This window comes from Zalophus californianus, chromosome 17 (assembly GCF_009762305.2).
Source record: "Zalophus californianus isolate mZalCal1 chromosome 17, mZalCal1.pri.v2, whole genome shotgun sequence".
Taxonomy (NCBI): Eukaryota; Metazoa; Chordata; class Mammalia; order Carnivora; family Otariidae; genus Zalophus; species Zalophus californianus.
This window is the reverse complement of record NC_045611.1, coordinates 27,760,224-27,775,320: the sequence shown is the minus strand read 5'-3', so window position 1 is coordinate 27,775,320 and position 15,097 is coordinate 27,760,224. Positions and strand designations below refer to the sequence as shown.

Below are 15,097 nucleotides of genomic sequence, written 5' to 3'. Positions count from 1 at the left end.
AGTGTCAGGCAGAGTGCAGATGGAAATGGAAAAATCTCTGAGTTGTTTACATTACAAGAGCCATACAATAAGCAAACCAAAATAAGTGTCTCATCTCTTTCAAGCATAAAATACCAAAGGACGTTCATGAGTAATGAGAACGCTACGGTTGTAAAGGGATATACTTGCCTCTCTGTAGAACAAATCTGAGTTATTGTAGACATCATAAGCCAGAAGATTAGTCTGCGTCCCCACTAAAAGAGCATCATACCCAAGTTCTGGGTTCAGGGCTCCTGCGGTCAGGCAGCTGACTGCCTGGTTAATGTTGAGAAGCGAAACATCAGACTCCAGAGGGCTCTGGAAGACCCTAGAGGCACTGAAATGCTGGCTCCGAGTATGAGGATTGTGAATAAAAACCTAAAACAGAAACAGTTAATTACATCCCCTTAAGATACCAAAAATGTGGGCGCCTGGGTGGCTCAGTTGGTTAAGCAACTGCCTTCGGCTCAGGTCATGATCCTGGAGTCCCTGGATCGAGTCCTGCATCGGGCTCCCTGCTCAGCAGGGAGTCTGCTTCTCCCTCTGACCCTCCCCCCTCTCATGTGCTCGCGCTCTCTCTCTCTCTCTCTCATTCTCTCTGTCTCAAATAAATAAAATCTTTAAAAAATAAAAAAATAAAAAAGATACCAAAAATGTAAAATTAACATACATTTATTTTTAAGAGACCCAGGGTATTAAGAGATATCAACACTGACAAGAGGTCACTTTAATCACCTACAAAACTTGAAACACTCATACATAGTTCGGTGTATTGCTAGCTTTCAATTACTAGGAAATGTGGAAACCTAGTGGTTCTTAGCCTTCTCGAGAACAAGGTAATGGACCAGATGTAGTTGTTGCTCACCAGGGCAGCTTATCTGCTACCCACAAGCAGGACGTCAAGCACTCTCACAAACTAGCCTCCGCCTGGTCAACCTTCAGGAAGCGCTTCCAGCTACAACGTGATTGCATCACACTAAGAGGATCACATAACATACAGTAATAAACACTTCCTATGGTATCTTTCATCCAAGCACCTAACACATTCACTTCCTAACCCTGAAAATTGGTTGTTTCAGGAGCACCTGGCTGGCTTATTCGAAAGAGCATGTGACTCTTGATCTTGGGGTTGTAAATTCAAGCCCCATGTTGGGTGTAGAGATTACTTAAATAAAACTTTAAAAAAAAAAAACCCTGGTTGTTTTAAGAGTTAAAACATATAGGGCGCCTGGGTGGCTCAGTTGGTTAAGCGACTGCCTTCGACTCAGGTCATGATCCTGGAGTCCCGGGATCGAGTCCCGCATCGGGCTCCCTGCTCAGCAGGGAGTCTGCTTCTCCCTCTCACCCTCTTCCTTCTCGTGCTTTCTCTCTCATTCTCTCTCTCAAATAAATAAATAAAATCTTTAAAAAAAAATTTAAAAAAGTTAAAATATATAGTTTTAAAGTCTGATTGTTCATAGATGTGTTTTACAAACTTAAACTGAGTCATGTGGTCAAGCTTTTTCAAGGTTTCATGGTCTATACTAGTAAGACAGAATTAAATAATTAGTCCAAAGTTAATTAACTTAGCAGTTTCAACTCTCATAGATATAATCACCCCAAGAGGGGTCACTGTTTGTGGGGTAGGAGGATGTTAGATATTAAAATGGCTTGTGGCCCTCCAAAAGGGCACAGTACAAAAACAGACATGCAGCATATCTGTGGTATTAAAATTTCTTTAGGGAAATCTTCCCTGTCTAAAAAATGCAAAGTAAAAAACGGTGGGAAACACTGTATTAGAGACTGCTTAAACCTCTTCCAGTTTTAAAATTCACTGATTTTTATTTTTATTATTTTTTTAAAGATTTTATTTATTTATTTGAGAGAGAGAGAATGAGATAGAGAGCATGAGAGGGAAGAGGGTCAGAGGGAGAAGCAGACTCCCTGCTGAGCAGGGAGCCCGACGTGGGACTCGATCCCGGGACTCCAGGATCATGACCTGAGCCGAAGGCAGTCGCTTAACCAACTGAGCCACCCAGGCGCCCCCAAAATTCACTGATTTTTAAATAAGTATTTCATCCCTTCAATAGAAATCCAAAGAAGATTAATTTTAAGTTATTATCTAAACAGATAGCCTGCTCAACAAATAATTTTCAAAGGAATTGACTAGAAATATACAGAAAAGGTACATAACTATGGAATATCATGTTGATGTCCTCATTTGTGTAATACTTTACAACACGCTTTTATAAACATTACTGCATTTGATCCTCACAACAAGCCCTGGTTTACAGATGAGGTCAGAAGGGTCAAGGCCCTTTCCCAAGGTCTGGTGACTGGTAAGTGAAGAGGGCTAAGACCTGACACCTGGCATCTGGCATCTGGTTCCAGAACCTACACTCTAGCCACCATGTCTTAACTTCCTTTTAAATAGTTCGGAACAAAAGAATTCTTTCAGAGTCTTCCAGTAATTAGACAGGCTGAGGGAGAACAGGAAGGGAAATCACTAATGGACTACATATTCCCTGCTTATTGGAAAAGAAAGAGTTTGGGGTTTGTGGCCAACAGCAGCAACACTCCCAGGAGCAGACTTTTCCCTAATTCCCCTCCTGCTGTTCTCGGAGTCTCCAGGAGACCTACCTGTCCCTCGGGCATGGAAAAAGCCAAGCTCAGTCACACAAACAAATGGATCACTCCCCGTGCCTTCAGCCAAAGGACTGGCTAAAGTTCATGGAACATTTGTTCTAGCTGAGGGGATGCTACTGACAGGAGAAATTCAACGGGTCCCTTCAGCCTCATGGTGAGAGGAAACATGTCCCCAGAGAAAAACAGTAACGTTCATCTTGCAAGAAACCCCTTTTTAAAATATCCTTGCTCAAAACAAAACAAATAAAATCCTTGCCCAGGCTCAGAGACCCAGATTCCAGTAAGTCAGATTCACGTTCTCAACAGAATCCCACTTATAATGACAAAATCCTGTTTCTAGAGATGTGGGCTCCAATGGTCAAGGAGGGCTTTAGTCTTAGCTGGAATGTTTAATTGTTATTATTGTGTTATTGTTGCTTAATTATTTTTAAAGCAGAATACATTCCTGTATTACTTGGATCATAAAATGTTACCATTTTTTTAAAGTCTCAATATAAAATATCAGGTCATAACTTTTGAGATTTGTTTAAAGTTCTAAACAAAATATCCAATTACATAGGTCACAGGACTTTCTCTCTCTCTCGATCTCACTCTCACTCTATTTTTTTCTAACTCCAGAAACAGACCTAGACTCCAGTGTCCCTGTCTTCCATATTCAGTCACATTCTAATGATAGGGCTTCCATAGACACCTCTGCCTGACCTTCTTGCTTCTACTTCTACACTCACCTCCCTGCATTTCTGTTGCAGTACCAGCTAGAGTTGTGCTTTATCTTAAAACATTAATCAAACTCCATCACCCAAAAACAATGGTCTTTACATGGCCTACTGGCCCTATATGATCTGGCCCCTGGCTGTCTCACTGCTTCCTTCATTCCATCCCAGCCCCAGCAGCCTCCTGTTGCTGGAACACACCAAGCATATTTCCACCTCAAGGCCTTTGCACTTGCTGATCCTTCTGCCTGGAAGGCACTTACCCCACATATCTGCAGGGCTTGTTTCTTCCTTTTCTTCAAATCTCTGATCTACAGTTATCAGAGGCCTATGGATCACGCTATCTAAAATAGCAATCTCCCATCATTCCCATCCCCTTACTATTTTTCCCCCTAGGGAGACATTATCTGTGTGTTATTTATATGTATATATAAATATATTTTAACATATAAATAAAACATAAAATATGCAAATATAATATATATATACTTTTTCTCCCTCCGTGTCTAGCTCCCCCTTTCAAATGTAAACTCCAAATGGGTGACACTTCTCACTTTCAACCTTGCAACTACAAAGCTAAGAACAGTGTTCAGCTATAGTAAGCCCTCAACAAATAAGGGGCAGAGCCAATATCCACGGGACCTTTTCAGCCCATTTATTTAGCTGCTATGCACCCACGGAACCAATATGATTTTTTTTTTTTTTTGGCGTTTGCAGAACCTCTTAATAACTAACATTATTACATGCCAGGCCCTGTGCTAGGGGGCTCTACTTCATTACAGTACCTAATGAAAATGCATCATTACTTTCTACTTATGTATCCCAAGGCCTATCATCTAACATACAGCGTAGGTGGAAGTGTCTTGAAAACTATAAAACATTATATAAATATTAGCTTATTAAATCCACACTGGGTCAAGAACAGGTACTTTACCTTTCATATCCACCACTTTCTAGTTGCACGACCTCAAGCATTACTTTGAACCTCTCTGAACCGCTATTCTACTCAGTGAAGTGGGAGTAGGGACAAGAAAATAACAACAATTAGTGACTTACATGCCTATTAACTTACTTAGTTCTATGTGGTAGATACTATTATTAAGTACTTTGCCCAAGGTCATGAAATTAGTAGGCACGGGAGCCAGGATCACACCTCTGCTGTGCTGCTGTCCTTGGCATTGTAGCAAGGATGCCGAGATCATTCGTGTAATAAAGCTTTGTACCTGTTAAACATTATTACATTATTACGCTTGGTGTCACTGGTATTCCATGGATTTTGGTCATGCCTCCATCAGTACAGAGTGCCTTGATATGCCTTCTCTGCTGGATTTTAAGCTTTGTGAAAGTAGAGATTTCAGCTTTATCTCTGAACCCCCAACATCTAGCACAAAGGAGGTGTTCAGTAAGTCTCATGAATATTAAATGACCGTTTCATCTCTGTGACTCCCACACCTTGCACAGCACCTGGCACACTGTAAGCACATAACAGGTACTTAGTGAATAAATTCTAGGAAAAGACATAAATGTACACGGAATAAAAATCAAGTGAAATTTGAATCACTGAATTTAGGGGTCTTTGTATTTTTTTCCGTAAAGTTGTCTGGTTCGAGAGGCAATATGAAATAGTGAAAGGAGCTCCAGAGTGACAGGCAGAGAGGCCTTGGGCTCAAATCTGGGGTACGCTACCACTCCTAATCCTGACCAAACCTCTTCCCTCCTAGGGACTTTCCTTCCCTAAGCTTCCTATCTGCACAGGGGCTCCAACACTGTCCAAGTCTAAGTGCCTACAGACAAACTGCTTGGAAAAGTCCTTCATGCGAGACCCCATCATTCTTCCTTATTCTGCGCAGGGCGGAGAGTTAGGTTGCCGGGCAACCGTGGCTGGGGGCGGGGGCGCAGGGGCGCAGCAGCGGAGATCCTGGGAACTCGGCGGACCCGACTCCGTGCGGTGGGAACGGTTACCTTGCCCGCTTGGGTGGCAGCTGCCAGGCACGGGTGAGTCCCGTCGTAGCGCCCTATGGCCACCATGCGGGGGCTGATTTTGTGGCGCAGTTTCAGGGTGAACACGGGCAGCAGCATGATGGCGGCGGCTCAGGGGAAGAGGGCTCGCGGCCGGAGGCCTGCGCAGCGGAGCCGGTCTCACCCGCCGCGGTGCGGGGCTCCGGAACCCGCTGCTTCAAGCCTGGCGCGAACGGCGCGGGATCCAGCGCGCCCCCCCCCCGCCAACACACACACACCCACACCCACACCCACATCCGCACACAGACCGCCCACTCTTTCTGCGGCTGCGCAGGCCCACCTAGCCTCTTCTGCGGCTGCGCAGGCTCCACCCCGGGTCCTTCTGCAGCTGCGTGATTGGGCCTCGCCCCGGGCTGAGACTGAAGCTTCTATTTTTGGTGGAGTCGCGTGTTTTTGCTGCCGTAGCTTTACCTCGCTCGAGTCCCCTGTAAGAACATGTCTGAGCCGTTGCACCCCCGGGACTTCTCCTAGCATCACAACCAGGCTGCACCCCGGCAGATTCCACACACAAGTACCTCACTCCCAAAGGGAAGTTCAGGAAAGGTATCTTGAATGCCTGCTCTGCCTTGTGATTAGTTGTTAGTCGGGGGCAAACCACAGTAGTTACCTGCACTAAGTATACCAGTCCTTCCAGGATAAATAAAAATCGTGCATTAGACTCTCATATTTAAGTAGTCCAGCCCCCCGCCGTAAAATTCCTTATATATTTTTAAATGAAAATACACAAAATTGAAGTCACAAAACTTCCCAACATTCATTTAAATGTAGTGTGTTAGGCACTGTTCTAGAGAATAGAGGTTTAGCAGCAAACATACTAGTGTACTGCTTTACTGGAGCTCAACTGGCACCGACTTATTAGTCAGCAGAGACAAGCACTAAACAAGAAATACATGCAGTAGGTCATTTGGTGATGAGAACCATAAAATTAAAGGAGGGAAAAGGGGTAGAGGATTGGAGGGAGTGCAGTACTACATAGGGTGGCGGGGAAGAGACCTCAAGTGACATTTAGCTAAGGACTTGAAAGAGCCAGCATTGGGGAAGAGTGTTTCAGCAGGTGCAAAGGCCCTGAGCACTCCGTTTGGCTGCCTTCTAGAAATAGACATTTAGAAGTGAGGGATGAGATGAGTAGGAACCAACAGAGGAGACTGAGAAGGAGCAGCCATTGAGGAAGTAGGACCCGGACAGTATAGTGTTCTGGAAGCCGCGTGAAGACAGGGAGAAGGAAAATAACTGTGTCAGATGCTGTAGGTAGGTCTTAAAAGATGAGTTCTTGTTACCCTTGGATTCTGTAATCCCAGCTGTACAAATGAGCATCTTTCATGAAGCCTACCTTTGTGTCTGACTAGGTGTAACCTCCTTTGGAGATCATGTCAAAAGGCTAAATTTGAGGGCCTTCATGGAATGTAAGACCTGAGACAATGGCCCTCTGCAGCCCCGCTGATAGGCCTTGCCTCTGAGTCCCCCCAGCCCCTTTCTGCCCCACCACCTCCTCTGTCACCCGTCAAGACACCACAGTTCATAGCAGTTCCCCAACCAGCCTCATAATAGAAATTACCCTGGCTTGTACCCCGCTCTCATCCATCAGAACTTAATTTGCTTTGTGAAGTATCCTTCCCCTCCACCCCCAGAGTCTACCTCTACAAAGTTGTCAGCAACCTGAATCCACTTTGCTAATAGCTGATCTTTCCCACGAACAGCTTGAAAGGAATGAATCTCTAATAAATCATTTCGGGCCGTCAGTTTTCAGACAGTCTCCATATGCCGGGCAGTGTTCAAGGACCTGTGAAAACAGCAGTGGACAAGAAATGTGTAATTGGTGCCCCTGTGGAGTTTACAACCTAGAGGAGGTAAGGAGCAACAAACATTACACATGAAAGCAAATAAGATCATGTTATTTGGTCATAAGGCTGATATGCTGGATGAGGCTCAGGAAAGGCTGTCTGAAGAAATTTGAACTAAGATCTTGATGATAAGAGGGCGCCTGGGTGACTCAGTTGGTTAAGCGACTGCCTTCGGCTCAGGTCATGATCCTGGAGTCCCGGGATCGAGTCCCACATCGGGCTCCCTGCTCAACAGGGAGTCTGCTTCTCCCTCTGACCCTCTTCCCTCTCGTGCTCTCTATCTCTCATTCTCTCTCTCTCAAATAAATAAATAAAATCTTTAAAAAAATAAAAATCTAAAAAAAAAGATCTTGATGATAAGAAAGCAGCTGCCATTAGAAGATGTGGGGGAAGGGCTTTCCAGACAGAGTCAACAATAAAGGGAAAGGCCCAGGTTCGGTATGTTCCAAGATCGGAAAGAAGACAACGTGGCTGAAACCTAGTGAATGAGAAAGAGGTCACATCACCTCAGGCTGTGAGCCACACGAAGGAGCTTGGGTTTTACTCTTTAGCGGCAGACAAGTCCATGGCTTACTGGATTTCCATGTAAGGCTGGCCTTGGCCTCCATCCACCCAGCGAAGCCTCACTCACTTTATGGACTGCCTTGGTGGCCTCCTATTGCAATCAGCAGCAGCAGCATCACTAACATTTATATCACTAACGTTTCATTTTCTACGTGCCACCATTTCTAAGTACTTCATGTGGATGGCTCACTTAATCCTATAATAACCCTGTGAGGCAGGTGCTATTATTAGCCCATTCTACAGATGACAAAACTTTTCCACTCTCACCTCCTCCTTTCATGACTCTTCATTCGTGCCCCAGTTTCAACCAAAGAAAGTTCAAGCACTTTGACAACTTATGGAGATCAAATTCTGATCACCACTGGCCTCTGCAAGCCTCCTCTTCTGCCACCTCTTTCTTGTCTCAAACTCGATCCCTTCTTCGATGCTGTCTCTAGTTTCCCTGCCTTTGCTCACACTGGCCCTCTGCCTAGAATGTCCTTCCGTCACTTCATAACTCCCACCCATCTTTGGAGACGGATTGGACGTCACCACTCCAAAGAGTCATGTCTGTGCCCATATTTAGGAGGTAGCCACCCTATCATGGCAATCACATCATTTGCCATATTGGAGTTTTTGAGTCTTTGGATCACAATCCTAGTTAGGATCAGCAAGGATCCCCAGAAGGGTAGATAAGCCCCATCCTCCTTGACAAGCACTGATCAGAGCAGGGGACTTGGGAAGGTTCTCCTCTAAGGAGAAAGGAACAACAGCCTGGAGAGGCTGGCCCAGAGATGGCTCTCCCTCTCCCAACAGTCACAGAGTCTTCTCTACCTCTGATGACCTCCCCCTCAAGAATCACTGGCTCTTCAGAGGGGACAGCTGTCATCTTCACGTCAGTGACACCTGGGGCTCCTGAGGACCCAGGACTTGTGGGAAGTTGCTGGTGGGCTCTAGGCTAGCAACACTATCTAGAGGGTGAGCCCACAAGTCTCCAAGTATGAAGTCCTGAGTTCAAATTCCTCCTCCATCAGTCACTCGCTGAGGCTCGAGCCCATCATTTAATCCTAACACTCATATGTATTGAATATCTTCTCTGTGCCAGGCACTTGACACACACACTTACTCGCTTAATCCTCACAGCCACCGTCTGAGGCAGATTCTATCATCATCCCCATTTTACAAGAATGGAAACAGTCACGGCAGGTTGGATCACCAAAGCCCGAGGTTACACGGCTGGTAAGTGGCAGAACCAGGATGGCACACCCAGGTGGTCTGCCTCCAGGCCTTGAGCTATGAACCGCCCCACGTACTGTACTGTCTCCTGCAGTGAACTTCCCGAGAGCCAGCGTCCTCTTCTAGAAAAGAGAAATATCTGGAATACTACTTCTGGGGAGTATTATGATAATTATACAAATTAATATAAGTAAAACAATGCCCTGCCTTAATAAGGGCTTCCATAAATGGTTATTATGATTATTATGAGCTTTTTATGATTCTGTCTTGGTGAGAAGGCTACCTTTGACTTGTTAGGATCATTATTGTAATAAATTTGGTGCTCTTTTTTACTTTTTTTTCAGCAAGTAGCATTGTTTCTGGTTCCCTCTCAGCCCCAGGGTGGGGAGAAAAGCCCACCTAGCTAGACAAGGTCTGGTGGGAACTAGGTGAGACTGGGCTTGGAATGCTGATTTCCCTGGGCCACCCCTGCCCCCCGCCACCGCCGTGTCCTCACCTCGCTGTGTGAAGCAGCCCCACTAGAGGGTGTGCAGGTGTAAAGAACGGAGGTTCCTGCACCTCCGGACTCTGGATTACAGGCCTGGAGGCAGACCTGGTGAGAGGGCCCCTCTAGACAGAAGGCCTCCAACTGTCAGTCATGGGGTTGACTTCTGGAGAGTGGACTGGGACAGGGGGCCAGCCGCAGGAGGACTTTTGACTTTTCTTTTGTGCGCTGTGATGTCTGCTGTTCTCACAGCAAGATTGTACTTGGGTAATAAACATACACACACACTTTAAAATAAAGTAGTGTGCGCGGCGCCTGGGTAGCTCAGTCAGTTGTGTGTCTGCCTTCGGCTCAGGTCGTGATCTCAGGGTCCAGGGATCAAGTCCCAGGTCAGACTTTCTGCTGGGAGTCAGCTTCTCCCTCTCCCACTGCCCCTCCCCCCGCCCCTGCTTGTGCACTCTCGCTCTCAGATAAATACATACATAAAGTCTTTTAAAAAAATAAAATAAAGTAGTGCGCAAGTGGGGATGTCTGTGAATTTCAGAGATCCAGATCCACAGCCCCTCCCCACCCTGTTGCCCCAGAACCTGCCTATAAAGGACCCCAGTCTTAAATTTCCCCAAAATTACGGGGAGTGGCCATTAGGATCTCTCCCTAGTGCACAGAGGGGCAGGGGCCAGAGACCACTGGAGCAGAGCAGGTAGCACAGGGTCCGGCTCTGTGAGAACACTTCACGAGCAGCCTTTCCAGGGGTCCCCTCCTTCAACGCTTCATCGCCTGACCCCCATCACCTGACTCCGGGATGGGTCTGCTGTGGGCCGGGGGGTGAGGCTGTACGTCTGGGTGTCCTGTTAGCCCATTTCACACATGTGAACAGTGAGGAAGTGAAGACTCATATTTCAGGCCACTTACTTAGCAGCATGTTACATATAAAAAACCAGAAACTGCTCCTTCTGGAAGGTAGACCGGAGAAAATGTACCGCTGCTACTACTCATAATAATAGTAGAAGCTAACACCTGTTGAGCACCTACTATGTACCAGACTGCTAAATTCCTTACTTGTATTATTATGTGGCTTAATCCTCACAGTAAGGCTATGAGATAGGTAATATTCCCATTTTAAAGGGGCAGAAGCTAATTTCAACTCCAATTTTCTTCTACCCTGCCCCCCACCACCCACACATGTCCCCGAATTGGTAGGAAACCTGGTAAACACCATCTTAACCAGGTGATCAAGATGGATAACGAGGTAAAGTCATGTTATCATGCAAGGCATTTCACCTCTGTGGTACTGTCCCCTAAAACCCATAAGCCCTGTCCGATCACGAGAAAACAAGAGATAAACCCAAAATGAGAGATACTCTACAAAATATGCCTCAAAACTGCCCGAGATGATGAAAAGCAAAGAAAAACTAAGAAACTGTCACAGAACGGACGAGATTCAGGACACATGATTAGGAAACACAATCCTGGATTGGATCTTGGAAGAGAAAAAAAAAACAAAACCGGAGAAGTCTGACTAGAGTTTATAGTTTGGGTGGTAACGTTGTACCAATGTCAATGTTGTGCTTTTGACAGACATACTGTGATTATGTAAGATGATACCATCGGGGGGGGCTGGATGAAGAGTCTGCAGGAAGTTTCACATAGTGCTGGGTTTCGGGATGGTCCTGGAGGGTAGGATTGACTATAAAGGGGCACAAGGGAACTTTTTGGGATGATAGGAATGTTAAATATTTTAATTGTGGTGGTGGTTACATAGATGTATATATCTGTCAAAATTCATCAAACTGGGGCGCCTGGGTGGCACAGATGGTTAAGCGTCTGCCTTCGGCTCAGGTCGTGATCCCGGGGTCCTGGGATCAAGTCCCACATCAGGCTCCCTGCTCCTTGGGAGCCTGCTTCTCCCTCTGCTTCTTCCTCTCTCTCTCTCTCTCTCTCTCTCTCTCTCTCTCTCTCTCCCTTTCTCTCTCTCTTCCTCTGTCTCTCATGAATAAATAAATAAAATCTTAAAAAAATAAAAATTAAATTAAACTCATCAAACTGTACATTTTAAATAATTTTATTGTATGTAAATTATGCCTCTAGGAAGTAGATTTTTTTTTAAATTTTAAATCGAAATTGAAATTGAAATTTTCAAAAATTTTAAATCAATTTTTAAGTCACATACATAAAATCCTTCAAGGGCTTCCCATTACACAATAAATAAAATCCAAAATCCTAACTTGGCCTACAGAGCTCTGGTGTCTGTGAACCATCCCAACACACCAAGTGTGACCTCACCTCAGGACCTCTGCACTTGGAGCTCCCTCCACCTAGAATGCCGTGCCCCCAGATCTTGTCAAGTCTGGCTCGCATATGTCAGTTAGGTCTCAACTCAATACCTCTCTCCTCGGAGAGGCCTGCCCCACGGCCCATCTCTCTCAGTGTCTCCCAAGCTGCTTGATTTTCTTCAAAGTGTTTATCTCTTTCTGAGAATATTTTATTTATTTTTTGACTTGGTTGTTGTCTGGCTCTCCACACACAAATGCAAGTGTCTTGGCCACTTCGGATAGAGAAGCCCAATAACTAGCAGCTCCCCACACCCCCACGTAAAGAGAGAGAGAGAGAGGTAGAAGTCAGGCAGGGAGAAGCAGATATAGGATTTTATCCCTCGTAAGAACTGCTCATGGAGAATGTGACTTCTATTTGCTGAAAAAACGAACTTCCTCATCCTGAATGCCTGAATCAGAGATTTGTCCATCACTGGAGAACCACAGGCCAAGTCCTGGGTCAGGCTCCTTTCATCACACGTCAAGGAATAAAGCAGGCCAGCTCTTCAGAGGAGGCTGAGGTGCTAGCCCAGGAATAAGAGCCAGGCAGCCGGGGTGAAAGACACCAGGACTGTTATGCAACATTCTTGTTCTTTCCACAAGAAACATTCCAGCCTAACATCATCCAAGCACCTTCAGCAGTTCCTGGCACCTAGTGGGCGCTCTTGAAATATCTGGTGAGTGAATGATGGTCTGATTCAAATAAATCATACCACATTGTATATACCTGCTCAGCAGGACCTACTACAGCACCTTACAGTCTTTTACACCTGGAATGCTCCGCCCCCAAATCTTGTCAAGCCTGGCTCCCGTATGTCAGTCAGATGTCAGCTCAATGGCCCCCTCCTCAGAGAGGCCTACCCTGAGTCCCCAGGCTCTCCCTCTTTCATTACCCTGCTTTATCTCTCTCACCTTGTGGTATTGGCCTACATAACTTCTCCCCACTGACAAATTCGAAAGAGATTGTATGGTTTGTACTAATAAGCAGTGAGAAGGGGTGCCTCTTTCTTTTTCTTATTTTGCACCATGACACCCACAAGACCATGCCTGAGATTCTGGGCATGATTCTGAATATGATTCTGGGTGAGCCAGAGACTCCCAGAGAGAAGGGAAGCTGTGGGGAATTGATTACCATTTGCACACAGATGAGGAGTAGGACTTTTTTTTTTTATAACAACAATAAAGCAATGCTGTGCATCACACTTTCAGTTATGTAAAGTCCTATTCAGTAAGTTATATTCAAAGACTCTTTAGGAAAATAAAGAAAGGATTTGGTCTAGCATGATTCAAATATAATAGCCTTGCCAAACAATTCACTCAAAGAAATACATTTCGATTAATTTTTGTTGATGTTCTTTCCAACCTTCTCTGGCCTGAAGCATCAGCTTCTGATTCTGAAATACCTCTGTAACTGACCTACATTGTGACTTTTTTTTTTTTAAATCTACATATCTACTCATGACTGATGAAAAACTCCTCCTGCTTCCATCAACACCTGCCAAGCCCATGGTGGTAAATGGTGGCGATCAGAAGGCGTAACCAGGGGACACCTGGGTAGCTCAGTCAGTTGGGCATCTGCCTTCGGCTTGGTCCTAGGATCGGGTCCTGCGTCGGGCTCCTTGCTCAGCGGGGAGTCTGCTTCTCCCTCTGCCTGCCCTGCCTGCCATTCCCCCTGCTTGTGCTCTCTCTCTCTGACAAATGAATAAATTAATTTAAAAAAAAAGAAGAAGAAGAAGGTGTAACCAGAGGTGTGCTGACAGTGACAAGCTTCTCTGCCAGGGCAATGAGGACTGGGAGCCTTCGAATGATTTTGAAATTAAAGGAGGCCACGGCACCCAAGAGGTAACCCAAGAGGTTAGCCCAGCACCCAAGGAGCAGAGAAACCGGCTCCCAGCCCAACCTGCCTGCAGGGTGCAGATCAAAGCTGATTGCTGGAGTCTGTTCCAGTTTCCAGTAGCGTGCCCTTTATAGCCCCCTGGAGCCATACCTGGGTGTGGGCAGCATCAGACGCTGGCTGAGGCTTGACTCAGCTTTAGTAATTACCCATTTGGGTGGGAAGCCAATGGCTGGGGCACCTTCTCTGGAAGTTTGAGTTTTTCTACTTTGGTATAAATTCTTACATCTGAAAGCACTGTGCAGCTTTGGAGATGTGAGCCTCATATCTTCAGGGGGCAAAGCAGGCTAAAGAAATTCCAATCCCGTTTCTACAATCATGGCATTTGCCAGTATGAAAGGGGAGAGATCACCAGCCCCGGCTTCTGACCATCCAGCCTCTGTTTGAATACTTCCTGTGACTGGGATGCCCACAATTCACACGATTCTCAGAAATCTCTTACTTACTTTATATTATTTACATAAATCTGTTTATATTATATATATATCTTTTATATAAACTTACATAAGTAATCTCTTACTCGTGTTACTATACTGAGCCACATATCAGTCTCTCTGTAGAAACAGACAGATTGACTTCATGACTCTTCCCCTTGTCGGCTCTTCAGGTATTTGAAGATAGATCCTCATCCCTCCGTAGCTTCTTTATGCTGAACACCCCTAGGTGGACCCTTCAAGGCTTTCTTGGAATATATGGGCACACTTTACCATGACTTCTTGCTTGAGGAGACTGCAGATGTGATCTATTTTGAATGCCCCCCTCCTCCCAAAACGAACACAGAGGTCCTTCCCCTCATCTGCCAAATTTTCCAGAAGCGACCCCAGGAAACAAAGATCAGGGCTTTTTTTTTTTTTTTTTTTTTTTTTAAGAACAGACCAAAACAAACTGGCCAAGATGCTAAGGCCTGACGAGTCCCTGCGGGACACAGAGGCACGTTCTCAACCAGGATTGTGAGAAACTGAACCACGGAGCTATTTACAGAGGTGTGGGCAGGACTTGGGAAACCAACGCAGGGTCAGGAGGCAGCAGTGGAAGCTGTGACCGCCCGTTATGGACTGAATTGTGTCCCTCCTCCCCCAAAAAAGTATGTTGGAGTCCTCACCCCCAGAACCTCAGAATGTGACCTTATTTGGAGAGGGTCTTTGCAGAGATCATCAAGTTTAAGAGATGTCATTATGGGGGCGCCTGGGTGGCTCAGTCTTTAAGCGTCTGCCTTCGGCTCAGGTCATGGTCCCAGGGTCCTGGGATCGAGCCCCGCATCAGGCTCCCTGCTCAGTGGGGAGCCTGCTTCTCCCTCTCCCACTCTCCCTGCTTGTGTTCCCTCTCTCGCTGTGTCTCTCCCTGTAAAATGAATAAATAAAAATCTTTCAAAAAAAAAAAAAGATGTCATTATGGGATCATCATCCACACAA

The 15,097-nt window shown here is 45.7% G+C and overlaps 2 protein-coding genes across 4 annotated transcripts in view; one reads left to right on the top strand and one right to left on the bottom strand.

The window, feature by feature from the left end:
* BBS2 (Bardet-Biedl syndrome 2) overlaps positions 1–5,599 on the bottom strand; it is a 39,589-nt gene extending 33,990 nt beyond the window's left edge. Inside the window, exons 1-2 of one of the 2 annotated variants that reach the window (XM_027619824.2) lie at positions 5,319–5,599; positions 169–396 (exon numbers count right to left, since the gene is read on the bottom strand). In XM_027619824.2, the coding sequence (XP_027475625.1) occupies positions 169–396; positions 5,319–5,435 (345 nt within the window). In that variant the 5' untranslated portion in view covers positions 5,436–5,599. The remainder of the gene's footprint in view (positions 1–168; positions 397–5,318) is intronic. The other variant, XM_027619825.2, reaches the window with a different exon arrangement.
* LOC113936513 lies at positions 4,131–14,419 on the top strand. 2 transcript variants are annotated; one of them, XM_027619826.2, is made up of 4 exons: positions 4,131–5,351; positions 7,116–7,222; positions 8,903–8,998; positions 14,293–14,419. In XM_027619826.2, exons 1-4 carry the CDS (start codon positions 5,171–5,173, stop codon positions 14,395–14,397), a joined length of 489 nt encoding a protein of 162 aa, XP_027475627.2. In that variant the 5' UTR covers positions 4,131–5,170; the 3' UTR covers positions 14,398–14,419. The 2 variants fall into 2 exon arrangements, with proteins under 2 accessions (XP_027475627.2, XP_027475629.2); XM_027619828.2 differs by lacking the exon at positions 14,293–14,419 and adding an exon at positions 9,090–9,235.
* Positions 14,420–15,097: the final 678 nt, after the last annotated feature.

Coding starts and splice junctions, on each gene's coding strand:
- LOC113936513 (XM_027619826.2), top strand. CDS start 5,171: ATGCGAGACCCCATCATTCTTCCTTATTCTGCGCAGGGCGGAGAGTTA. Junction 5,352..7,115: donor GTGGCAGCTGCCAGGCACGG/GTGAGTCCCGTC, acceptor TCGGGCCGTCAG/TTTTCAGACAGTCTCCATAT. Junction 8,999..14,292: donor AGCCCGAGGTTACACGGCTG/GTAAGTGGCAGA, acceptor TCGGCTCTTCAG/GTATTTGAAGATAGATCCTC.